The following is a 27,944-nucleotide window of genomic DNA, read 5'->3' on the forward strand; positions in this document are numbered from 1 at the left end:
AATAATAAAGGGCTTTACTAGATACAGTCGGGAAATACAGTCGGCGTGCAGTCGGCTGTACGGAATGAATAAAAAAAATTATAAAAAAATTATTTTATATTCAGAGGGACCTACATGAATAAACAAAATTTATAAAAATAATATTTTTTTTCATGTAGGTCCCGTATTAATTCACTTTTTTCTCCACGACTGCACGCCGACTACATTTCCCGACTGCAAAAAGTATTTCTCAATAATAAAATGACACATATACAATTAGCATGATAAAAATAATTCAGAATGCATACAGAAAAAACATGTCACATTAATATAAAATACAAAATAAGTTTTAGAAAATAAAACTAATTCATGTTTTTAAAGAATGCATAAAAAAAAAAAAAAACATGTGACGTCATCTTGATCATGTTTTTCGATACCCTTAAATTTGTTAATTTTAAAAAATAAAAACTAATTCAGTAGTTAATAGATGGGTGCCATGCAATGCCATGAATAAGCATAGTGTGTGATAAATGACAGGGCACTAGTAATGGTTTGTGTATTTTCATCTTCAAAATTACATCTTTTGAATATTAATTTTGAATATAAAGGAAAATTTATATATTGAATTATATATTTTTTGACCAAATAATAATAAAATATTATTTTTTTTTCCTAAAATTTGGATAGTCCAATAAATTTAAGTCAAATTCAATATCCAAGTCTAATAAATTCAATCTACCATATATATATATTCAGCAACAAAGAAAAATCTATATATACTCTATGTGTGGTTTAATTTCATACAAATTCATAACTTGAATAAGGAAAAATAATAAAAATAACGTTTGAAGAAAGAAAAGGACATTTTCAAAGATAAATAATAATTGTTCATAGTTATTTAAAATTATAGATATAGATAAGTCAATGTAGATGATTTTAAGATAAGTTTATTCAAATTTGAGAATAAAGACGAAGATAGATAAGCTATGCCATTACTAGTGCTCTAACTTATAAAGCTATGGACGGAATGACTGTCAACTGTTCTAAAAATGGAGCCCAGCTTAACACCAAATAATATATTTTATTTCTAAATATAAGGACATAAACTATGTAAATTAGGATTGACAATATATCACACAATCTGTGAATTTAACATGTATTCATTCTAAAATTAACATGTTTGGACTTAACATAAATGTGTTCAAATTAAATAAATTGACTCATTAAGACACGATTAATAAACGAATTAATAATATGTTAATATGCATAACTCAAAATCAATACTCAATATCTTATTTAGATTTTATTTTAAAATTACAACTTTATTATTATTAAGTTATAATATTAATATTTCTCAATATGCTTATATTTTCATAATTGGGGTTGTAATTTTAAACATATGCTCATATTTATTATTATTGAATTTGTAATATTAATTTTATTATAGGTTAAAATCTGAATAATATTGGTATTATTTTGTTAAAATACTGTGACAACTAATAAATATAAATTTGAACTTTTATGAGATATGCTAATTAAGTCAAATGAATAATTTGGATCAATTTAACTCATTTACATAAAACAGATTGAAACATGTATCATATTAACATATTTTTAATTAATTATTAAACAGATTACAATAAATTATGCCATGATCGATATTTAAATGAATCGTGCTAGAATTTAAAACTCATAAAACTTAACTAGTCATGCTCAGATTGACTTAGCAGGCAACTTAACACTACCTGCGAACACAACCCTAAACCCATAGAAGGCATAGATAGATGACAATACTCTCAACTGATGGACAAGGATAATTAAAAACGAATCTCACATCTTTCGTATCTTTGACCAAGATTTGGACCCGTGACCTCTCCACCCACAAACCAAAAGCTCAAGGTGAAACATCAAATATTCAGGAGGATGAAAGGAAACCCAAACAGTGCAGTACTTCTGGCTGCTCGATTGCAACTACAGATTGCAATCTCACACCTATAGGTGCCATCAAGTAAACATATAGAACAGAAGTTAAGCCATAGAATTCATACTATAATTTCACATCTAAGTATAAGATGATACATAATTTACTTGCAGTCGGTCGTAACACCACAACACATCCAACCATAAATCTCAGCTCCTTCCACCAAACATAAATATAAGGAGGATCCAACGCAATCATAATTTTGATACAACCTTGAACTGCCAATGCATGGATCTATTTTATAACTAACACATTTGGGGGAATGCATTGCACCAGAAAGCAATAGAGATTTCTTAAGAGCACCTATTCAAATTGAGCATAAATAAATGTCCATAATCATCCCAAATGAAAAGGTGTGTGTCAGATCTCAAAGGAGACAACTAACATTAAGCACTGGCCAAGGACTCGATTAGGAGCTGGTAACCTTCTGGAACAGCTGTCTGTCTCTGCACACACTCAGCCAGTGCGGGAACATCAGAACTGAGATCTAAAAATCTGGCCAGTAAAAGCAGTAAATGAAAATCTGATATGCGCTTCACAAAAGGAAGACTCTTTGTGCGGTCCAGATGATTCTTCAGCGCCCTCATGGTCACAGGGGTATTCCGGTTCTCAACAGCAAATGTTGATGTGAGTGGACCCTGCTTTGCAACAAAGGTGCATATTATTTCCACAGTAGAACCCTTGAAATAAAGAAGCAAGTGAATAGGGATCTTATACTAAAAGAAAAAAAGTTAAGGGCCTTGGAATTTATATATAGCATGTTCTGCACATAAACTACATCAGCTAATGCAGCCAAAAAAATATCTGGTTGAATATGATTGTGTTATAATGGCTCTCATCCAGATGTACCTGTACGCGGTACATGTTCAGGTCATTGAGTAGTTCAAAGTGTAAATGGCATGATGATGGATTCTTTCAATGGACAAGCAGTAAGGTATGCTTCAAACATCTATAAATACCTCATTGCTGAGTTGCTACACCTAGAATGATCAACATTGCAGTGAAAGCTTGAACACGCTAAAGCATCCTTTTTTTTTTTAATATTAGCAGAAAACCACGAACATGCTAAAACATCCTACCATTGTATACCTTAAATATAAATGGAATTAAGAACAACCAACAAAAGTAATCCAGCACCAAGCTTGAGAACAAATGACGACTCATACTTTTCATTGAATAAAAGGCCAAAATGAAACCAAAAGTTAAGGAAACAATTATGATTCTATTTGTGGGCAAAATTAGCCAAGATTTAAGAACAACAGGCATTTAGGTAATGATGGCTGTCCAACTCCACTCACTCTATGAGGCAATATGCAATCTAAGGTAGACAACATGCCCAAGGGGGATGTGAGCAACTGAGCATCATGCGTCCAAAAAAATGAACATTTTAATACTTGATGCCCAATCCATAAGTGTTGAGAGCATTTTAATACTTTAAAGTTTAAAACTTTAAACCATTGGATGTCAGAGGGTTCGTCTTGCCAGGGTCACAAATCATAAGACCAGACGTATCAGTAATAAAATGACAGTACCGTTTCTTAAAAAATAGATATCTATCAAATACAAGCATTTTTTCACTTCACCTTTAATAAATAGACCATACAATAAAGCAAAGTTACTGAAGCATAAATCAGCAGAAAGATGAAGCTTCTGAAAATTCACCAAGTAGCATAGACAAGAAACTACAAGCAAAAAGGTTAACTCAATCTATGTTTGACCAGGTCAGAGTTTTAAAAGTCATAATGCTTTGTCAAAGTTGTAGCCGACAAAACACAACAAAGCACATGCTCGCACGCGCCCACACCCACACATGTATGTATGTATGTATGTATTTGAGAAGTAAGATAAGTTTGATTAATAATGCAAGAAGCACAATCCAAGTACACAGGAAGAATACATCAGATACACCTAACTAGAGAATATGATGATCGAACACATTAGAAGTTCCTAACACGTTGGTGAAAAAACTTGGAGAGTGGAGAATGATAAAGAGTTTAAAGACAAGAATTGGAGTGGATGAATAAAGGGTTTTTCTTCTATAAAACAATAAAAATAAAACCCCGAGAGAGAGAGAGAGAGAGAGAGAGAGAGAGAGAGAGAGAGAGAGAGAGAGAGAGAGAGAGAGAGAGAGAGAGAGAGAGAGAGAGAGAGAGAGAGAGAGAGAGAGAGAGAGAGAGAGAGAGAGAGAGAGAGAGAAGGGGGCGGGGGGGTGTGCTGGAACTAAATTCCAGTCTTGTTTCAAGAGCTAAAGGGTGGAGGTAATAGATAGCCAAAAATCCAGATTGTGAATAACAAACATAGTTGTAGGCATGCTTGTTGCATGGAGTTTCTTTAAGTTGCAAAGCTCATGCTATATTCACTAACAAAGGCCTAGCCTAGTCTAGTAATAAGAGGTACTACAAGCCATATAATTGGCCATGGGTCAGCAATCTATCAAGTCCTCGCTATCGAAGACATTGCGTGTGAGAATCTTTCGGGCAACAGTCGTTATTCTAAATCCGAGTATGCAAGTGCACTGTCAAAATATGGGAGCTGAAAACAAGTAGTTTCGAAATGACGAGTTTTTGCCATACTTTATTTGATTGTTTGTTTTCTCGAATTGGGAGAGTAGAAAGAGTAATTAATCTACAAATTTTTTGTTCGCAGTCAACTAATCCATAAAAAATTGCAACTAATGATCCATAACCCATATGTCTCACAAAGATATATTAACCTGTAAATACAACATCAACAACAATACATTTACCCTGAGTAAGGACTATAACCTTGCTTACAGTCCAGATTACACCTAAGTAAAAATGAGGGCAACCTTCATCATTTAGTTCTTCATTCCTCAACCTCAAATTTTCTTCCGTTAACTTTTTCATCCCTTCATTTTCGCATAAGTGGTAAAGTTTTTTTTTCAAGTACTCCCCATGCTTCTCTTCAAAACTAAAGGGAAGTTTTTAACTTTATCATGATGCCGTAACCTCAACAAGCAACTTATCTGCCCTATCAAAGCCCTGATCGTGGTAAAGCTCAGAATTGGAATACTTTCTAAAAATAGCTAAAAAAAGGATTTAAAAACTAATGCTCGGAAAAATGTACCCGTACTTATCAAATCTGTTTTTTTATTTTGGTATGGGTAAACAAAACTTTTTTTTTATCCTAAATGGCATCCCAATACTTATTTTGATAAGTTACATAAGACTATTAATAATTAAAGAGGGAGAAGCCCCAGTAATCTTGAAATTCATGGGAAAGTAGAAAGAGAAGACTCAACACTGTTCTGAAACCCTGTCCAATAATAACAATTCAATATAAACAAAGCAAACCCAATAACATGAACTGAGCACCCGTACCACGCAAGTAAAAGACAGAGCAATATAGTCATACCTGGTGATCGAAGATCTTAACCACCACCAAGAAAAAATCATTATCAACCTCCCTTGTATCCTTCACTCCAACCACTACATCCTTTTTCATCTTCGACAGCTTGGGATCGGCGTCCTGGGCGATGTCGGTCTCGAACCACCCTTCCTTGAACAACTTAATACACGTATCACTCATCTGAAACGCCTCGAAATGCACATCAGCCGCACCTTCCTCATTCACCTCGAGCTTCACCACGGCCGTGACCCACTCCTTCAGCCCACTCTCGGCGTGAAACTCCGCCGCCTGAAGCACCTCTCTGTTCGACAAAGTGTAGTCCTTCTTGTCCTGACTTATCGTCTGCGTGAATATGAACCCGACCTTCGTCATTCCCAACCCAACCGCAATCGCTTCCACAAACTTTTCCTCATCTGGGTTTCTCAGAATTGCCAAATTCTCCTCGGTCCCTAGCTGTGGCGGCTCGTAGATGAAATCCACTTCAACTTTCCCTTCATCCGAGACAGTGCCGTACATGAACCCTGCACGTTTGACGGCGAACGCGAGCGTCTCGTTGACGTAGTGCTGGAACCCGTTGGCACAGTCGCGGTCGAAGGAGACGAGCTCGCAATGCGGGTTCTCCTGGCGCGTGACCCGCATCTGCTTGGCGATGAGGTCGTCCATGGTCATCTTGCGGCCGAAGGAACCGGCGGGGTGGAAGGTTGGGCCGGAAACAGTGCGCTCCCCATCGTAGGTGAGGAAAACAATGGAGCCATGGGAGAGATTGAGCGCAGAGAGAGGGGTAGAAGGATTGGACATGTCGGTGAATTTGAGAAGATCGGCGGGGGTTTTGGCCAAGAGGAGATTCTGATTGGTTGAGAGGGTCTGGTTTTGGACGGGGATTTGGAGCTGGGATTGGATTAGGGTTTTGAGTTGGGAGACTGTAATTTGTGGGCTGTCGATAGAAACTCGCTCCAAGCCGTCGCGGCTTCGGACTCTGAGCATCATATTTGAAGAACTGAACTGAGAAGAATTCAGAATCAGGAACAAAAACAACAGAGTTGCTTGAAATCGCAGGCTTTTACGGTGGTTTTAGGTTGGAGTTCGATTATAAAGGATGGATGGTTCAGTTGGGGAGTGAGATACAATTCTGGAATCTGCTTTCTTGAGGAAGGGGAAGAGGAAAAGAATACAGGGTTTGGTGGGCAGATTCATACCATATGGAACTATCCATGGGAAGAGTTCGGCTACTGCTAGGATCATATCGTATATGAAACCATCTCTTATTGGACTGGGCTCTTCTCTCGGCCCATTTAAAGTCTACACGTAACCCACGTACGCTTCAAACAATATCCTACTTTTTTTTAAAAAAATTCAGATTAATTTGATACTTTAAATTCATTTTTTATACTTTAAGAAAATGTTGGTATCACAGCCTTTAATTATTTTGAAAATAATTATTAATGTTTATGTAATGTATACGTGTACAATCTCTAGCCAAGTATATAAGTTAGATTTTTTATGTACAGGAAACTTACTTTTTATTTTACTTGTAACTTGAGAACTTCAATATATAGAACACTTTTCTCTCTGTTGTATTTCTCTTCCATAACCTAGAATCCAAATTCAACTTTCTGTCATGGTATCAGAAGAGAATTCTGGATCTTCCGCTCCGCCTCTTCCTCCAGATCAAGATGCCTCCAGTTTATACTTTTTACACAATGGTGATATTCCAGGTGCTCAACTCGTTTCTCAACCCCTTTCTGATGAAAATTATCATACATAGAATCAATCAATAACTATGGCTTTGATTGCTAAAAATAAAATTGGTTTTGTCAATGGTACCTTGCTGAAACCTTCTGAGGATAATCCCTCTCTTCAATTCTTGGATTTGTTGTAATACAATGGTCCTTTCGTGGATCTTGAATTCTCTGAACAAAGATATTACTGCTAGTATTATTTTCATTGAATCTGCTGCTGATGTATGATCTTCAAGAATGTTTTTCTCATAGCAATGGCCCTCGTATTTTTCAACTCCGAAAGGCTATTTCTAGTCTGAGTGAAGAACAGTTGTTTGTCAGTGAGTATTTTACTCATTGGAAGGCACTATGGGATGAAATGCAGAATTATCGTCCATTGCCAACTTGTTCTTGTGGTGCTATGAAAACTTCCCATACTCTTCAAAGGTCATCAAGGTCTCATAAGCAACCACATTACTTGCAAGATTACCATTGTAACTTGGCTTCATTTCAGCATCCACTTCATCAATCTTCCCTGGATAATGGTACTGTTTCTGCACAAAAAGGTAATAAATATCCTCTTTCTTCTTGTATCTCTTATTCTAAACTTTCTCCATCTCACTTAGCTTTTACTTTAGCTACTTCATCTCATTCTGAGCGTAAATCATTTTCTCAAGCCATTAAAATTCCTCATTGGAAAGAAGCTATGCAAGCTGAGATATCTGCTCTTGAAGCAAACAACACTTGGACCTTAACTACACTTCCTCCTGGAAAACATCCTATCGATTGTAAGTGGGTCTATAAGTGCAAACTTAGATCAGATGGTACCTTGGAGAGATACAAGGCTAGATTAGTAGCCAAGGGTTACACTCAACAAGAGGAGATTGATTATTTTGATACTTTTTCTCTTGTGGCAAAACTCACTACTGTTAGATGTTTACTTGCTCTTGTTGCCTCTCAAAATTGGTGTTTGCAGCAACTTGATGTTAATAATGCATTTCTTCATGGATAATTACATGAAGAAGTGTATATGGTGATACCCCCTAGTTTTGCCAAACCCAATGATGCACGGGTTTGCAAGCTTAATAAGTCCCTATATGGGTTAAAACAAGCTTTTAGTAGTGGTTTTCCAAATTTTCCACTACCTTAATTGCTTATGGATTTGTTCAATCAAAGTCAGACTATTCTCTCTTCACTATGATCTCGAGTTCTTCCTTTATGGCTCTCTTAGTCTATGTGGATGATATTGTTATTGCTAGCAATGACTCCTCTTCAGTTTCTGCCCTCAAGTCCTTCCTTGATTCTAAGTTCAAGCTTAAGGATTTAGGAAATCTTAAATATTTTTTAGGACTTGGAGTTGCTAGAAGTTCCACTGTTACATCTGTTTGTCAGCGTAAATATGCTTTGAAACTTCTCTCAGATTCAGGTTTATTGGCTGTTAAACCTGCTCAGTCTCCTATGGATCATACTTGCAAGCTGTCCAAAGAAGATAATAATGTGTTGGCTGATCCTAGTTCATAGAAGGCTTATTGGTCGTCTTATTTACTTGCCAATAACTCGGCCAGATCTTTCCTATGCTGTAAATACATTAAATCAATTTTTGGGCAAGCCATGTCAATCTCATCTTGATGCAGCAACTCGAGTACTGAGATATGTGAAGTTGAACCCTGGACAAGGTCTTTTCTTTTCCAGCTCATCTTCTCTTTAGTTAAAATCTTTTTGTGATTCAGATTGGGCTAGTTGCCCTGATACTAGAAGATCAGTTACTGGTTTTTGTATTTTCATTGGTGATTCCCTTATTGCTTGGAAATCAAAGAAGCAAGTGACAGTATCTCATTCATCTGCTGAAGCCGAGTATCATTCAATGGCTACTACTTCTTGTGAACTCAAATGGCTTATAGCTTTACTTCAAGCCTTTCCAATTTCAGTAAAGTCTCCTGCTATGTTGTATTGTGATAATAAGGTTGCTTTGCACATTGCTGAAAACCCTATTTTTCATGAGCAAACAAAGCATATTGAGATAGATTGCCACCTAGTTCAAGACACGCTTCAAGCTGGTTTTATCAAAACTTTGCATGTATCTACACAGTTTTAGTTAGCTGACATTTTTACTAAATCTTTTACTCATGACAGATTTAATTTTCTTGTTAGCAAGCTTGGACTCTTAAGTTTGTATAGTCCAACTTGAGGGGGAGTCTTAATGTTTATGTAATGTACATGTGTATAGTCTCTAGCCAAGTATATAAGTTAGATCTTTAATGTACAGGAAACTTACTTTTTACTTTACTTGTAATTGGAGAATTTCAATATACAGAGCACTTTTCTCTCTACTGTATTTCTCTTCTGTAACCTAGAATCCAACTTCAACTTTTTGTCAATAATGACTGGATTTAAGTATCATAAGAATTTATAATATAATAAAAATTGAAAAGAGAAATAGAAGAACGAGATTGAAAGAGAAATTCTGAATGATTTGGATATAAAGAATAGGATAAACTTTTTGATAATTACAAAATTCAAATATTCTCATAAAAGGATAATAACTTGAGTTTTAATTTATTTATATCTAACATGTAAAAGTTCAAAAAATTTTCTTTAAAAAAATATTCATATTTAAGTAATATTTAAAAATAAAATTATAAAAGATTTTGAAAAGAGACGAATATAATTTTCCAAACACGCCCTAAATCTTCTATCTCTAACGCCCACTAGCTACGACTTCGAGAAGTAATTGATGATGGGCTAACGCTAATCATACCCATTTGAGAGTACTTGCGTGCATTGAATATAAATTTTTCTCGAATTTCTTTATGACTTTATGAGAAACCTAGTCTTTTAAAGTTTTTTCTAAATTAAATTTTGTTATTTCAGCATTATAGAGTACACTAAATGGAGAATATTGAAATATACAAATTTAAAAGTGTTTGGACAAACAAAAGAGCCAATACAGCAAGTGGTGGATAATTGTAATGGTTATGTAAACAATTTTGCTTCTATTAAAGCAGCCCTCAGGAGAAAGGAAACTGTTTTATAATGGAAACCTCCACCATGTGGTAAGCTGAAACTGAATTTTGATGGGACATTAATATTTCATAGTGTAAATTTTGCTAGCATTGGGATTATTCTTAGGAATGAAATGGGGGAGGTGGAGTTTGCTTTGAGTAGGAAGGAAATTGAGATTTTTGCAGTTGATGATATTGAAGCTCTTAACAGTTTCGAGAGGGTTACAGATGTTACTCGATATGGGTTGTAATGGGTTGATTATAGAAGGAGATTCAATGCATATAATTGATGATACGGTTCTGCTTGGTCACTGAGATTTCTTAGATGAGAATTTTGAGTTTTAAGATTAAATATTAAAATATTATATTTTAATATTATTATTATTTTAAAATTTGAAAAAGTAGGAAAAAAGTTGAATTGTTTATTATATTTTGTATGGAGATTTGGAAAAGTTGTAATGATAAGATGAGAATTTTGTGTTTAACATGAGAGATCTTGATGGCCAAACAGTACCTAAATCAAGGGAACCGAGTTTTACATCACAGACGCTTATTATTAAGGAAATACGACAGATTCTGAGGCATTTGAAAAATTGGAAATTAGGCCATGTGGGTAGACAGGAAAATAAAACCGCTCATTTGCTAGCAAGACATGCTTGTATGGTGGATGATACGGTTTAATGGTGGCATACATTAGACTAGTGCAAAACACCCGCTACGCCGCTCAACCCGCACAACCTGGTTGGGTCGAACCTGCTAAAATTAGGTTGGGTACATGTCGGTTTCAACAACCCTCCAATCCGACTAATATCGGGTGAACCCAACTGAAAATCTGAAAAAGCGAAGTGGCGAAGCCCTTCCAATCTGAAACATCTCCAATAACCTCGCACGGACTGAAGCAAAACAACGACGCCATCATCGGTGAAGTCTGCAACTCTTAATAATTTCCAAATCCCCAAAATGACCTCAACTAATGACCACCGCCAACAACCTCCCTTCGATTCAGACGCCGACCACGGCCACACTGGATCCCAGCTCTTCCACCACGCCGATCTCTCAAACTCCATTTTCAAAGACTACTTCGAATCCACCAATCAATCATCACCATCCACCTTCGACTTCAACAAAATAAAGTCCTTCCTCACCTCCTCCTCCTCCAGCACCCTATCATGCCTCATATGCTTGGAGCGGATCAGGCCCTCCGACCCCACCTGGTCCTGCTCCTCTCTCTGCTTCGCCATCTACTCATCTTCATATTCTCAGGCCCCTCTTCTTCTTCTTATTGTTTCTTTGATTTTGAATCCGTTCACTAATGACCCATCTACGATTTGTACTGCATAAGGAAAAGAGATTGGGTTGAGGATGTGGTTGTGGAAAAGGACGCAAGTAGGTAGGATAAGATAAGAGATTAGGTTTTGGACCTCTGCAAATAAAAGCATTGAAATCAGAGTCAAGAGCGGGTTCGACCTGACCCGTAATTTTGGGTCGGGTTGATCCGCATTTGTGAAGGGTTTCCTGTGGATCGGATCGGATCGGACTAGAATCTGTGCGAGCCGGGTTGATGTGCATGTCTAGCATACATGCCCAAATGTTATGTCTAACAGGGTGTTGATGGAAGCTACAACTTAATAATGTGTTTTATTGTTGGAGTTGGTTGAGGGATTCTAAGAGTTTACTATATTTTATCGTTGGCACAGGATTATGGCCGGGTCCAGTTGTTTACTTGTGCATGTTTTTGTTTTTTGAACTTTCAAGAATGAACGAAGTCTATCTTTTATAATGGCTTACTTTTTCAAATTAAGAAACATTGCACATGCAGTTTGATCAAACTGATTTTACAAGTACAGAAATGAAGACATGAATTAATACCTTCAACTTATTTTTTTTAAGTTCCCAATATTGGAATATTGACGTACACTTACTGCAAATTATGAACAATTAAAACAAATATGCATGCAAGCACTCCACGTACGTACTTAGTACTGCATCATATATATATACATATATGACATTCGATACAATAATTTATAAATAACCAAAACCCAAAGCAGCAGCTAATTAATTGGGATTAATTCACTTTCCCACATTGCTTCCTAATCTCACCGGTGGTGCCAGTGAGGACCTCGATCGCTCCCATCCTCTTCATCGACTGTGCAAATTCTGTGAAGAAATCTGTTTGGCTAACCAACTCCTCGATAGTGTTTCTGGCTCGCTTGATAGTCACAAGCGCCGCGTCGGATTGGAACAGACCCTTATTCTGCAGAAGGATTTCGTAGTAACTGCTGTCAAATTTCAGGGAGCTACCTGGGTCCATTTCCACTGTTGTTATTACGTCTGTGGGGCTCGGACATTTTTTCTTCAAGATCTCGGCATAGGTTGGGTTCAAAGACGGATCTTGATCGCCTCTTCCAGTGAAGTTGTAGAGCCTGTTGGTGAAACCAATGCAGTGACCCCTTCCAATGGTGTGACCACCTGCATGCGTGCATATATTTAAACATGCTTTGCGTTAATTAATGAAACTGTCGAAACTGAGTTTTTTGTTTTCAGAAAACCGATCGATTTGATCTCTTCTTTAAGTACCTGATAAGACGACGAGGTCATGCACGGTAAGGTTTTTACGGGCAAAACTGTTCTTGAGTTGGTCGAAGTTAAAGGTAGGAGCTGGAATGTTGGATAAGACATCTGCGATGAGTGAAACGGTGCCATCTCTTCTACCTGTAAGCACTTCCCACATTGGCTTTTGGAACTGCATGCAAACAATATTACATTATACATAAATACTTGAGATTGATTTTGTCATCGATCACACCCGCGTCAGTATCATTGAGATTGATTTCACTTAATTAGTTTACTTGGAATGAAACAGAGTCCCGAGCTGCCAAAGACAGAATATCGGCACAAGATACAACTCCTTTGCATTTCTTCTCAACTTCTACTTTAATGTCGTCGATAACATCGAAACCAGACAAGCTTTGGTTTGGTGGTGAATCCTTCTCTGCAGTGTTATCTGCTGTTGAGTTCAATAGAATTGATGCATCGCAACCCTGCAAATTGTCATTGAATTCTTTGTCAAATTTTTATAGCTAGCAATTAGGTGGGCCTGGTTGCGATCGATCTGTTTATAAATTATAATGGAGTATATATATATATGCAAGCCTCTAGTACAACTTATGTCAAAGAACTTTTTCAAAGTACTATGTGCGATTTTGAAATCTCTTGAAAATGTTAAGGACAAATATTCTTTAATTATAAAGTGACATGAGCATGCATGAAGAAAATTACAGGCAAAGTAGATATATTCATGAAAACGAAACCTGCACATGACTGCCTTACCCTGACAAAACAGTCGTGGAAATGCATCCTCAGCAGCTTTGCCGGCAAGTTGGGATTGCTGGAAACATGTTTCCAAGTGACATCCTGGATTGTCTTCTCTGCGCATGGACAGGTTGTCTTATAGAAATTCTTCCTGAGATTGCCTCCTTGGCAAACCCCAAGAAAGCCAGTAACCACTATGCAGACCAACAGGAGAATTATGTTAGTCTCAATCTTCATCTCCGGATCCCTGTGAAGCAACTCTAAATATTAATCTACGTCCGTAATCTAGGAATTAAGCAATTCTTCTCCAAGGCAAGTCGATGCAATGGTTACGGGGAGGTTCTTCCTTTTATACACGTCAGAGATAATATTAGAATCGTAACAGTTGCATCCAGTTAAGCAAAACATATATATCTTAATTAGTTTCCTGCAAGTGGGATCTAATTCGAGGAAGTACTGGACAACATGGGAACCCCTCATCAGCCCTAGCAAGGGTAGGAAACAGAAAAGAATATAATATCATAAAGTCAAACATATATATAAGGACCAAGTAAATGCAATTTTATAGTAATGCAACAGAGCAAGTATTCTCAACGGATAATTATTGTTCCTTCATTGGTGGGAACGAAGATATACTACTTAAATAGTATATTGTATGTATTAACGTCATTTACAAAAAACGAATATTGCAGCTAAGCCCTCTAACCCTTATATTTTATACTTTGTCAAACACGACTTAATCATGAATACGTGGCGTGTGAGGAATTAGGTGAAGCTTGAGAACTATTCATGGAGGCAAGACCACCTCGATCGTCCGATCTGCGGCATGATAAGGGTCGCGATCGACATGTATAAGCGTACGTAATTAATACTGGATCAATTCAAACATGATTAAATATTATTAGTGGGAAGCATGTATATATATTGATCTAGAATTATAATTAAAAACCAAGCATGGTACTCCAATAATATTTAATTAGCTAGCTAGTGTGATTATGGGGAAAGATCTGAATATATAGCTAAAATATTAATGATCCTGCTTCAAATGTTGTTTCATGATATTAATGTACCTAACTAGCTATAGCTACACGGAATTTAAAAAGAAGGATTAACTGATCATGATCATGATGATCCTCAGGAAATTGATCATGATCATCAAGATCTTTAATTCATGAGAGATTACTTAATTAATTGGAGATTAATATATATTACTCATCATCATTAATTGGAAGGTTTAATTTATTACTACATGCATGCATGTTATATGGTACTAGGACTTGTAAAATATAATAAGTGTTATATATATACTTAATTTCCACGGCATGTATCATTCATGTAGAAATTTGTACGTTGTCGTTTTAGATATATAAATTTATGGTAGTCATGTTACGTCTGGACGTAGAAGTCTTGGTCGGTCGGCACATTCTCAACATAAACGTACATGATGAGATATTATTGTTAATGTTGCCTGCTGGCCTTTGAGTTGGCTGTTACATGATGATGTTTGAATGAATCGGCCAATTTATAACTAAAGCTAGCTTTAATTACCATGCGTTTAGTTTGATCCATATATAGCTGGCCGTAGGTAGCTTGAAGCTTCGACTCACTCGTTTTTGCCGGCCAGTGGTACATTTTTGCCTTGATTTTGAGTATTTGTTTGACATTTGGAGCTCATAAATTAAGTCTAGTAGCAATATGGCCGGCAATTAAAAAAGCAAGCATGCATGATCTGTTAATCACGATCATTGGGTTTGGTGTGGTTAATTTCATTATTAATTCCTCCAAGTCCTAAACTTCATGACCTCAATGAAAATTATTTCATCAATATATATTTGTCTTCTATCACCTTGCTCTTTTATTCTCTCTCTCTCTCTCTCTCTCTCTCTCTCTCTCTCTCTCTCTCTCTCTCTCTCTCTCTCTCTCTCATTAATGGAAATTTCAAAGAAAAAAAGATTATGAATCATCATTTTTAATATCATCACTCAACATTTCTTGATGACGCATTGAATAATTAACTCACAATTAGTAGAATATAATAAATAATCTCTAATCATTAAATGCCACGTTTTGAAATAATGAAAGGATGGTAGTAAAAATGATAGTGAGTAGCATTACTGGTCATGATCAATATTGCTAACATGCTGGTGCATGCATAGCTTAATTAGCTTCTTATAGGTTGAACTACGAAGTTGACGTGCACCATGCCTTCACTTAACAAATTAAGGTCAACCCTAATCCAAGTTCTTGTAATATGACTTATATATAGTTTGATCATATATGCTACCTAATCCGGGGGTTATAAGATGAATATATAATATATATATGTTTTCACAAACAACGCTTGAGTTCATTATTTATGAGCAAATAGTTGTTAAATTTGTACTTAACAATCTAATAATAACTCAAACTCATATGAGCTTATATTATTGCAAACGGATTGGTACTCAATGATCCGTTACGATTAAAGTCTCTTTAAGTTTTAGAATAATTATAAAGTTATAAACCAATAACTTCCCCTTCCAAGGCCATTCGCCAACCTCTTGTAGTAGATATAGGATATTGCAATCTAGTCGTGATCTTAAATCATGTTTGTTGGATCATTTAGAAGAGATTTGAACAGTGAGTTGAGTTGAAATGAGAGCAGCTAGCTAAATGCCACTTTTTTCTACATCCCTGAGCTTGTGTCAATCCTACACAGAAAGCCCTTTTCACCATGAATATTTTATTCCACTAACAAATATTTTAAGTTCTGATCTTTAACAAATGGCTATATTATGTTCAGATTTTCGCAGGAAATTTCACTAACCATGCACACGATAATTAGTTCAGATATAGTCTTATAAAAATTGGAATGGACAGGTTTGTGCATGTATTGGAAAACATAATATTATGTTATTAAAGAATATTCTAATTAAAAAAATATTATTGTCAAAAAAATAATATTATATTATTATTTTGACTTATAGTTACCTAACTAGTTAGTCCAACGTGGGATTATATTTGAATAGCTTTAGCTTTAGGCAAAACATCTAATTTTAGTCAAATTTTGGCTTTGATTTAGACTATTGTTAATGCAATATGATGAGAGTTAAGAGTTATATAAAATATTATTAAAATATATATTTTTTTATTTAAAAATGTTGAATTGTTTATTTTCATATTTTGTTTTAAATATTGAAAAAATTATAATGATTAGAGTATTAGTAGTGACCTAACCATTCTTTAGCCAAAATTTGACTAGGAAATTTACTTTTTCTAATTTAGCTAGCTACTTTTCAACAACATTAAATAACAAACTCTTTAAATCTTATACTATTCAATTAAAATATTAATTTTAATATTTTCATTTATTTTAATTCTAATGATAATTAGAATATTTATTTGTTATTAAAAAAGTACACTTTAATTTTTTAGCATTCATATTATTTTGACGGATATAATTTCTTAACTAAACTTTTTTTACAATGGTCGATCATATTTTTCCGATAGATATATTTTTCCAACAGTCATATATTTTAAATGAATATATATTTTTAACGGCTATATTTCTATAACAGTTATATTTTTCCATTACAAAATATAACATTTTATCAATAATTTTACTCACTTCAACTCAAATTTCTTAATGAAATCATTTTTTTGATTTTCTCCAAATAGATCGTTGATTTTTTCAAAAAATTGACACTTATCATTCGTATTCCTGTAAAAATCAAGAGATCTCACATTTTACCACTAATTCCATAAAAGCATCCACAATTAGCAAAAACCAACAAGTACTGGGCCCCTAGTCCAATCAAAGCCATGTTACACATGTAAAGACCAGAACTACCTCCAAAATCACGTACTGGAAAGGGGGCAATGCCACAAGAAAAATTCTGGTTGCAAGCCCCGTATGCGGGACTGAATTGCAGGCCTTAAATGAAATGGTGCGTTTCATTTATATTAAATACTCACCGTTTCATTTAAGAAAGAAAACACACAGTTTGATCGATTGAAGAAAACACAAACGGCACTGCCTAGATATCACTGCCCATCAACAAACCCCGGCCCTCCCTAGCCCCATCACGGCACTGCCCAAATTTCGCTCGTCGTCGTCGCCGTTGCCACCTGATACGTCGATTTTCGTTCGCTCACGGTTTGAAAATACGGTAAATCCTTTCGGGTATCCCTTCCCATTCCTGAAATTGTGGTATTGATTGTGAATCCGTGTGGATACTATCCCTTTGATTTCAAAAAAATTTCGAAATCTATGAGTGTATTTAACAAAATTTGTAGATTTTGTGTATTGTTAATCTATGCTATTCTAGAAACACTTGGACATTGTTGTATAATGGGTGATTAGAGACTGCCGAAACAATGTAGCCCAAAATGTTACCCGTAATGCATGCCAACTGTTTGTGTAAATGCTTAGTAGAGAGAATTTTTCTCAATCCAGCTGGGTTTGTTATAGTGACTTGTATATGGTGACTTGTATACGTAATTATTATAACCTCATGGTAGAGTATGAGTATAATATTCGACTCCTTTTGATATTGCTAATTAATGCATGCATGTGTATGTAAAGATCGATCATCGTGTGTGTGTATACATATATGTATTTATCATTCCCATGAATATGTTTATGTCTAATCACATTAATGTTGACTGGAAAGTATTAATTGTTTAGGGCGTATTTCCTAAATGTGCCAATTAAGGAGTACTTGTATTTTAGTGGTTTCATAATTAAGGTTTTGGTCTTTTTTTTTTTGGGTGCTGGGGGGCTCTGAACATTTTGAACATCTTTATTTTCAAAATGATGTTATCTTGCCTTTAGAGATGGCACCCAATAGAGACCTTGCAATATACAATTTTTAATCTGACTTTGGCCTTAATTTCTCAGTCAAACACCTAGGAGTTTCTGAATATTTTGTGATTTCATTATTAATATGTTTAATTTGGATAGAGAGAGAAAAAAATGCATTAAAACATTGTTGAGGGAGCTAGGCGACTAGGTGAAGGTAGCAATATAATGAGGAACTGGTTTATATTTCGGTTGAGGAGACTCATGAAGAGGCTTTGTGTCAGATATTATGGGATGTGGGTTTATGCTTTTTTGGCAAGTGAGGGAAATTTTGTCCTTGTGTGCTTTGCATGTGAAAGTGGACTTGTACTTCTGTCACAATATTGTGCAGACTATAAAATATATCTTAAAGCACTGAACTTTAAATAGTAGGAATGAAATAATCACTTTTGTTAAGCTCAAAACTAGATGTAGAAAAGAGAAAGCAAAAAGGTAGAAAAAGATAAAAACTTTTTCAAGGGAAAAGCAAAAAAGGGAGGGTGCAACCAATCACCCTGACTATTTTAATTCACTTTTTCAAGGCGAAAAAAAACCAACAAACTGACTATTACTATTTTGTAATTTCATCAGTATTTTGTAAAAGTTGACTAACGGCTTGTGAAATTTTGAAACTGTACTGATCCTGGAGTTACAGCTTTATCTATTTATTTATTTATCATTAGTGATAATCTTGAAAGGGAATTTATTGTGGATTTCAGTTCAAAGGCTGTGGAAGTAAACAAAGAGCTTTCAATGGGACATGCCTTTGTTTAATTGCTTGTTCTTATAATTGCATTATTTTACAACAAAGGTCATGTCTTATCCAAAATCCGCTGACTTATCTTTCATTAATATTATGATTTTCCACTTTTTATTTTTCTTTGCGTCATTAAGATTTGGATGTTGGAGGCAGAGTTAGTCAGATTAATCTTTTTAGATGTCCTGCCTAAATTTTATGACCCACAATAAAAAAGAGATGGAAATATGAAGTGAGTCATATAATATTTATTGTTATTCATGTACGTGATTCGCCTGAGAGCAATATTAAATGTTCAAAACATATTAGAGGACACATTACATGTGTCTATCTTTTTCTCACTCTAGGTCATAGGTTTGGATAAAAATTCCAAGAGATCTTCTACTTGATCTAAGGTAAATCTTATATTAAATTTGTAATATTATGACAAAGTGGCCCCTCTTCCCTTGAATTGGATAAAAACTTTTTCAAGGGAAAAGCAAAAAAGGGAGGGTGCAACCAATCACCCTGACTATTTTAATTCATTTTTTCAGGGAAAAAAAAAACCCAACAAACTAACTATTTATGTTGAAAACTAAAACAGAATACAAAAAACCATATATGCTAAAAAAATTAAAACCTAGTCCTACATATAAAACCTCCTAGTCCAAAAAAAAATCTTCAAAATTCTTTGGTATATATTGAATGCTCTTATCAACATTGGTATTTTCTCTTAATGTAGATTTTCAAAGTTTGATATGCAATGTCCTCATCACATGCTTCATCATCTTCGAACACCCCTCCAAAATGTTTATGCAGGGAGATGGCACGTCTAAAATTGTCGAACACCCATAGAAATCCAAGGCGGCCTTTTTATTTGTGTCCCAATTACAATAGAGAGGTAAATACTACGTTTGTTCAAAACATATTAGAGGACACATTACATGTGTCTATCTTTTTCTCACTCTAGGTCATAGGTTTGGATAAAAATTCCAAGAGATCTTCTACTTGATCTAAGGTAAATCTTATATTAAATTTGTAATATTATGACAAAGTGGCCCCTCTTCCCTTGAATTGGATAAAAACTTTTTCAAGGGAAAAGCAAAAAAGGGAGGGTGCAACCAATCACCCTGACTATTTTAATTCATTTTTTCAGGGAAAAAAAAAACCCAACAAACTAACTATTTATGTTGAAAACTAAAACAGAATACAAAAAACCATATATGCTAAAAAAATTAAAACCTAGTCCTACATATAAAACCTCCTAGTCCAAAAAAAAATCTTCAAAATTCTTTGGTATATATTGAATGCTCTTATCAACATTGGTATTTTCTCTTAATGTAGATTTTCAAAGTTTGATATGCAATGTCCTCATCACATGCTTCATCATCTTCGAACACCCCTCCAAAATGTTTATGCAGGGAGATGGCACGTCTAAAATTGTCGAACACCCATAGAAATCCAAGGCGGCCTTTTTATTTGTGTCCCAATTACAATAGAGAGGTAAATACTACGTTTGTGCTATCTTTTTTCAGATACTGAACTTGATATTTTAATTCCCATAATTAATCATCGTAAGTTGTTTGCTGCTGCAGGGAAGGCCATATTGCGAGTATTTTTTATGAGCAGATATCGAAGTGGAAAATGAAGCTAAAGTTTCCTATGAAAGAGAACGTCACCTCGAAGAGAAAAAAGAACAACTTCGACAATGGGAGGAAGAACTCCAAAAAAAGGAAGAAGAACTCGCCTCTGATCGGGATGAGCTTCATGCTCTAATAAACAATGATAACAATCCACGCATGCGATCGTGCGTGTATTGGGGACTTGCAATTCTATTATTTTGTTGTTGGATAGGATCAAGAACAATTGAAGATTAAGTAAAGTGTAACAAAAAGTGTAATGTTGTTAAGTAGGTTGTAATCGATTGGTTTGTCACCTTTTTGAATCCGTGTACAAGGGACAAACCCAGCAGTTATGTATGAAACTCTTTGACTTTGTGTTATCTAATGTGAACGTCGCACTATGTATTTTGGATTACTATGTATTCAAGGGTAAAAATGTTTACCATGGCAAATAGTTCATGTCGAAATTTTGAAAATATCCTGTAATTGGTTCTTATATCCAACGTCATAACAATACATCAAGTTTGCCCAAGGCTAATGTGAGGCAAATCACCAAGCTAAAGAGACCATGAAATTTTGAACAACAAACAGACTTTGTGGAATCTAAGTCTTCAAATTTCATTGAATAAATCAAACCCATCAACAGTCTACAATGTAAATACACAATCCAAACCCATCAAATCTCATTAATACAAAAGTCTACATTGTCTTATGCAGCAGTCTACAATGTCTTCCATTAATCAACATGAGGGCCATGCATTTCGAAGTTCACCTACAAGAAGTTCATGCAATATTTAAAATCATGCAAACTCATTAGAATGATTTGTTCGAAAGATAGATGCAATAGGGAGTATTAAGCTAAAGTTACCTGAGAAATAACACTTTGTTGTGTACCAGGCAGTTGCGATAGTACACTTTGTGGTGTACCAATTTGGTTTACTGAATCTGCGGCGTTTAGCACATCTTTCAGATGTGATGTTGCCTACATTTAAATAGTCATTGGTTAAAATTCAGCATACGCTTAAATGCTCTAAAACTATATCAAAATCGAAATATTTAAATCTTCTTACATTTTTTCTCTGTCGCTTGCCACCAACTTTATTCTTGGTTTGCAACTTCTCTATGGTAGGTTGTTTCCTCTTTGATGGGGGCCCATCTTTGCCTCTGACAACACGAGGATTCAACACTTTTTTCAAACTTCCAGTTTCAACATTAGCGAAAATATGAGTGCTTGCAATAGTCGCTTGGGGCTTTGATTTAGTATAAATCGAATTCATTGTCTTAAGTTTCTCTGTCATATCCAGGGAATTTTCTTCGCTTTCACATGCATTTGTAGCTACTTCGTAACATATTTTTATCAATCTAGAGTACCGAGTAACGGCTGGTTTACCACTCAAGTTATCGTAACTGCTTCGAATGAGAACATATCTACGTTTAATGTCCTTCCTCCACCTCTCCATAATGTACTTCTCTGGCAACACTTGGACATCCCTTGCGGCAAATATTGAAATCATGTACCTACATATAATTCCTCTCATCTCAAATAACCCACACATGCACTTCGCCTCACACTCTTCTTTATTAAAGTACGCCTGCACAGTTGACTTCTTGATGCCGTCTTCAACCTATCGACTGTCATTAACTTGATACGTGGTAATAGCCCCTTCTGTTTTTATGATAACACAGTGAGAGTAGATAATCCCCATTACCTTTGATTGCACTTCCTTAAATTTCAAATTCGTGTACATTGCCTGAAATTTTTTCTCCAAGGGTAAATGAGATATACAAGGTACTGTGGCATTGAATGAGTGAAAATCCGCTGCCATCTCATTTTCTACTTTCTTCCTCAGTGCATTGTCGAATTGATCGACGAATTCTTTCAAAGTAGTCCCTGAATGTACATATCCATCAAAGAAGGTATTCATGCTCTCACTCCTCTGAGTTGTGCTCATCCTGGCCCAAATGTATTTTTCAAATATACAGGAACCCAATACATTCACTCACTATAGAGACTTTGAAGCCATGCATTTTCCTTCAAATTGTAGGTATCAGTAAATACCTCCCAAGGCTTCTAACGAGTTTGAGAAGTTTGAGAATCATAAACACATCTCTGCAATCCACTTTTTAAACTAGACTTAAATTTAGCATGTGAACCCAACTTCTTTGGTAGTTTTCTCATTATGTGCCACAAACAGTATCTATGTCGAGTATTTGGAAAGACTATTGCTATAGCAGTTTTCATGGCCCTGTCTTGATCAGTAATGATAGCTTTTGGTGCCCTCTCATCCATACATTTCAACTAAGTGTCAAATAACCAAACAAATATTTCAGTATTTTCACTTGATATCAAACCCGCTCTCAAAAGTATAGACTGACCATGGTGGTTAACACCAACAAACGGGGCAAATGGCATACCATATCAGTTTGTCAGGTATGTTGTATCAAATGTCACAACATCCCCAAAATACTCATACACTGCTCTGCTGCGTGCATCGGCCCAGAAGACATTTTTTAATCGACCATCATCATCCAAACCCATCGATGAGTAAAACCCATCATTCTTATACTGCATTCTCTCAAAATAACCACGAAGTGCATCAGCACCTCCTTTGCCAAGTCTAAGGTGTCAAGCTTTGTCAATATAATTCCGGGCATCTTTTTCAATAAATGGAAGTTTCTCAAAACCACCGGCCTCGACAACCAATGAGTTAAAACTTTTGGACATACCTATGCCTACCTTGTCGTTAATATCTAACTGCCTCTTTACAAAATCATCAATTGCGCGATTACATCTAAAAAATCTTGTCTTTTGTGGACTTAACCCATGGTTATGTGCATTGCAGATAGTAGTTTTACGTAAGTGCATTGACCGGTGCAAAACTACAAGTGCACAGTATCGTAGTTTTATAATAAAGTGATAAGAAGAGTATCGTCCTCAGGAATTGGTATCTTACTTTTGCCAAATACCAAAATTATACTAATCTCAATTTTATCTAGAGGAATCGCTAAGATTTTTGTAGCTGCCAATTAAACTAAGATCAACTCAGAGAGTAATACGCAAATGAAATAAAACTGACGTTCGAAGATCAAATTAATGGAAAGAAAACTTCTAGGAAATCGATTTCACCTAATTCTTCACTATGTTTTTCTCATCTAGCTAATTTAATTTAATTCTTTTCGTCTATTAGCAAATCTCTAATTCATCCAACAGCCTCTTTCGATAGTCAATTAGAAATGATTCTAGTTTATCAATTCACACAAGAATATGTAAATTAAATAATCAAGAAAGCAATAAAATCAATGATTTAATTACTACATAGGTTCATACAAGTCTTTTGATCTCTATACTTACCTAAGCTGAAATATTCAAGATCTACCCTATGATTACCTCTTTCGATAGCAAATCACAAGATTAATTATCATTTAATCAATGACCAGTTAATTAGAAGTAATAAACTCAGAATAAATCAGATAAACAAAGAGAGAATTGCATTAAATTAGCATAGATAATCAAGCATAGTTCAGAAATAGGTTACATCGTTTTCCTAGAATAAATAAAATTTAGCTCATGCTAGAAAAGGAATTCAATATAAACGAATTCACCATAATTGTTCTGAGAATATTGGAAGAAAATAAACGCTGAAAAATACTTCTCGAGCTCACTGTCAAACGGCCAAGGAAACGATTCAATGCTTTTCTCCTGTCTGTGCTCGTGTATGATTCCAACATACCTGTAATAATTGGAATTCCCTCTCCAAAACAAATGATTTGAATCCTTCTAGCTGTGTTTTTTTGTCCTAAATAGTATTCTCCAGTCCAAAAGTACGGCCATAGAGTGAAAAATCTATTTTATATCGTCTGACGGTGGAAGACCCTAGATCTGTCAAAATACGATGTTCGCTCGAGCTGGGTGTCGAGCGCACGTCGAGCGTTCGACTCTGCCTGATTTCGCTCGAGCGTCCAATCAAGCGCACATCGAGCGTTCGACTCTGCCTGATTTCGCTCGAGCGGCCAATGTCTCCGCTTGAGCGATCTTGGTTTTTCAGCAACCCGCTCAAGCTCCCTGTCGAGCGGCAGTCGAGTGTTTGAATCTGCCTAAATTCGCTCGAGCGGCCAAAAGCCTTCGCTCGAGCGAACTTGTAAAATCTGCAATACAAAATTTTTGCAAGTCATCAAATACCCCCAAACTTACAACTTTGTTTGTCCTCAAACAAAAAGAAAAGCAAATGATAGTTTAAACAATATCAACTCGACCCGACAGAGAAGTATCATCACTCACCAAGTTTTTATAAATTTAGATTTCATCTCTAATATCTTACTCTTTTAACATCAAAGATAGCAAGAAAATCAATCAAAAATTTTGCAATTTGTCAAGCAAGAGCTAGGCGTTTACTTCAACCTAAAGCTAAGACCTTGAGTGTGTGTGTGATATAGTCAATTTAACCTCAAACCACCTGCAAACTCAGATAAAAGTAGAACAACCAAAATCAGAAGAATTCTCTGAAAACTTAACCCCATAAGTCCAATTTTTAGAAATCCTCTCCACTAATGTAGTCAACACCAAAATAAGAGATCAAAAGGTCTTTAATAAGGTTTTAATGATAGGCCACAGGGTGAGGGTTAAGAAAGAACAGGATATAAAAAATTAAAGCAAACTGGAAAAATACTTAGTGAAAAGAACACTAAAAGAGATATCCACATGATTCAAATCATAACTCTTTCTTGGCAATATGCTCATACTTGTGGCATTATTATTGCTGTAATCACTGATGCAATACCAACAATTCCCTTAACAAAATCTAAGATAATCCACACTCTACTTAACGACTTCTTTTTCTTTTTTTTTTTTTTTTTTCTTTTTCTTTTTTTTTCTCTTTTTTTTTTCAGTCACTTCCTTTCTTCTTCTTCTTCTTCTTTGATCAAACAGAGCAAACATAATACAGTTCATCATGAAACCAATTTTCTCTTTTAAATATATTCTCCACCAAAGTATTTTCTCAAACTATCAAAGGTAGATTCATTGTTTTTCAGGCTTAGAGCGGGCATGGTTTATGTAGTTCAAAGAACAAATAAAGGCTTATGAAGGCTCAAGGGGGTTGACTATGGAAACACACCATGTAATGATGGCATGATATTAAGGACGGCTGGGAAATCTTTTTGGTTATGCCAAAGAAATGCCTAGATCATTTCTCTAATATTTGGTCTCAACTAAAATTTCGCCTCAAGGACCCATCAACGGATTCTAGAGCAAAGCAAAATCGAACTTCCCTCTTTCAATTAATTCAACTTCTTCTCTTCATAAGCAAAATGGAATAAGAGAAAAAAGACTATGTGCTCAATTATGTTCAAGGTCAAAGATTTAAACTAAAGTACCCACAAAACTCCACTTGACATAAAAGAAATTTTTGAAAATTTTTCTCAAAACCATCTCCAATCACAAATTTCAGAGTTATAGAGAATTCAATCTTACTCCAATGCATGCTTGGTAAGAGAATCAAACAACCCATCAACAACCCAAGACTTAGAAAACAAGAGTATCAAATGACTATAGGAGTTTACACCCCCAAACTTAAACTCAACAATGTCCTCATTGTAATGCAAAAGTAAAAAGGATTGAAGAAATAAAAGGAACTTCCCTGGTTTCATGATGAATCTTCCGTAGTTTAAAATTTTTTCAGCTCTTTATTCATACTAAATAAACCTGCATCAAAAACCAATTTGTTAAGACTAAATAAATAAAGATAATAAAATAAATGAAAGAATGAAAGAAAGATCTATGGGTTGCCTCCCATAAGCGCTTGTTTTAAAGTCTACAGCCAGACTTTTCAATCATCATCAATTAGGTTCTCCAAAAGGAATAAATGGATAATTCCTCTCCATTTGTTCTCCATAGTAGTGCTTCAATCTCTGACCATTAACTCTGAAAATATTCTCTGTCTTGTCCTTCAAATCTACTGCTCCAAAAGAGAAAACCTCATGAATTGTATAAGGACCTGTCCATCTTGATTTTAACTTTCTTGTGAAGAGTTTGAGTCGTGAATTGAAGAGTAAAACTTATTGTCCTGGAGCAAACTCTCGCCTAAGAATCTGTTTGTCATGCCACTTCTTCGTCCTTTCTTTATAGATCTTTGCATTTTCATATGCATCATTCCGGAACTCTTCCATCTCATTCAATTGAAGAAGTCACTTTTCACCTGCTGCCTTCAAATCAAAGTTAAACTTTTTTACAGCCCAATAAGCTCTATGCTCCAACTCCACAGGAAGATGACATGCCTTTCCAAACACTAATCGGTATGGAGACATCCCGATAGGTGTTTTAAAGGCTGTACGGTATGCCCACAAAGCATCATCAAGCTTCTTCGCCCAATCCTTTCTATTGGTTTTGACTGTCTTTTCAAGAATGTTCTTGATTTCTCTATTTGAAATTTCAGCTTGACCATTAGTTTGAGGATGGTAAGCAAGTGCTATCTTGTGCTTTACACCATATTTAGAAAGAAGATTTTCAAATAACTTGTTGCAAAAGTGAGTCCCTTCATCACTAATAATAGCTCGTGGAGTGCCAAATCTTGTGAATATATACTTGTACAGAAATTTGAGCACTACCTTTGCATCATTTGTTGTTATAAAAATTGCTTCCACCCATTTTGACACATAGTCAACTGCTAATAAGATATAAGCAAAACCAAAAGAATGAGGAAAAGGCCCCATAAAATCTATTCCCCAAACATCAAACAACTCAACTTCTAAGATACCTTTCAGTGGTAACTCATGACGTCTTGAAATATTTCCCATACGTTGGCACCGGTCACAAGTTTTCACCAAAGTGTAACTATCACGAAAAATAGAAGGCCAAAAGAACTCACTTTGAAGTACCTTAGCTGCTGCACGGATGGCTCCAAAATGTCCTCCATATGATGATGAATGGTAATGATGGAGGATGTCTTGCATCTCTTCTTCTGGCACACATCTTCTAATGATTTGATCATGGCATCTTTTAAACAATAAAAGCTCATCCCAAAGATAATAATTCACATCATGCAAAAACTTCTTACGTTGATGGTAAGTAAGATCAGGTGGTAAAACTTTACAAGCTAGGTAGTTAACAATATCAGCATACCACGGAAGCTTGATCTCACATGCAAACAACTGCTCATCAGGGAATGCCTCTTGGACCACTGACTCTGGTCTTTCTTCCTCTTGCTCTACCCAAGAGAGATGGTCAGCCACTAAATTCTCACTTCCTTTCTTGTCTCGAATCTCCAAATCAAATTCTTGAAGAAGTAGGATCCAACGAATTAGCCTAGACTTAGCATCCTTCTTGCCAAACAAATAGCGAAGTGCTGCATGATCAGTGAACACTATCACCTTTGTACCAATGAGGTAGGACCGAAATTTGTCACAAG

General features: G+C 35.4%; 2 protein-coding genes across 2 annotated transcripts; both read right to left on the reverse strand.

Annotated features, from left to right (window-relative positions):
• Positions 1 to 2,007: 2,007 nt before the first annotated feature.
• On the reverse strand, positions 2,008 to 6,563 carry LOC122316475 (NPL4-like protein 1). The gene is made up of 2 exons (XM_043133016.1): positions 5,336 to 6,563; positions 2,008 to 2,598 (listed from the first exon to the last, which is right to left on the reverse strand). The coding sequence occupies exons 1-2, from the start codon at positions 6,314 to 6,316 to the stop codon at positions 2,347 to 2,349; spliced, it is 1,233 nt and encodes a 410-aa protein (XP_042988950.1). The 5' UTR covers positions 6,317 to 6,563; the 3' UTR covers positions 2,008 to 2,346.
• A 5,554-nt stretch (positions 6,564 to 12,117) lies between these two features.
• LOC122314703 (peroxidase 3-like) lies at positions 12,118 to 13,607 on the reverse strand. Its single transcript, XM_043130238.1, has 4 exons — positions 13,383 to 13,607; positions 12,902 to 13,093; positions 12,630 to 12,795; positions 12,118 to 12,521 (listed from the first exon to the last, which is right to left on the reverse strand). Exons 1-4 carry the CDS (start codon positions 13,599 to 13,601, stop codon positions 12,118 to 12,120), a joined length of 981 nt encoding a protein of 326 aa, XP_042986172.1. The 5' UTR covers positions 13,602 to 13,607.
• Between the last annotated feature and the right edge of the window lie 14,337 nt (positions 13,608 to 27,944).

This window comes from Carya illinoinensis, chromosome 7 (assembly GCF_018687715.1).
Source record: "Carya illinoinensis cultivar Pawnee chromosome 7, C.illinoinensisPawnee_v1, whole genome shotgun sequence".
Taxonomy (NCBI): Eukaryota; Viridiplantae; Streptophyta; class Magnoliopsida; order Fagales; family Juglandaceae; genus Carya; species Carya illinoinensis.

Excerpts from the sequence above, each read along its gene's own strand:
- LOC122314703 (XM_043130238.1), bottom strand. The coding sequence starts at position 13,601 with ATGAAGATTGAGACTAACATAATTCTCCTGTTGGTCTGCATAGTGGTT. Across the intron at positions 13,094-13,382 it reads TCCACGACTGTTTTGTCAGG|GGTTGCGATGCATCAATTCT; the intron begins GTAAGGCAGTCA and ends GACAATTTGCAG. Across the intron at positions 12,796-12,901 it reads GGGACTCTGTTTCATTCCAA|TTCCAAAAGCCAATGTGGGA; the intron begins GTAAACTAATTA and ends GTTTGCATGCAG.
- LOC122316475 (XM_043133016.1), bottom strand. The coding sequence starts at position 6,316 with ATGATGCTCAGAGTCCGAAGCCGCGACGGCTTGGAGCGAGTTTCTATC. Across the intron at positions 2,599-5,335 it reads TTAAGATCTTCGATCACCAG|GGTCCACTCACATCAACATT; the intron begins GTATGACTATAT and ends GTTGCAAAGCAG.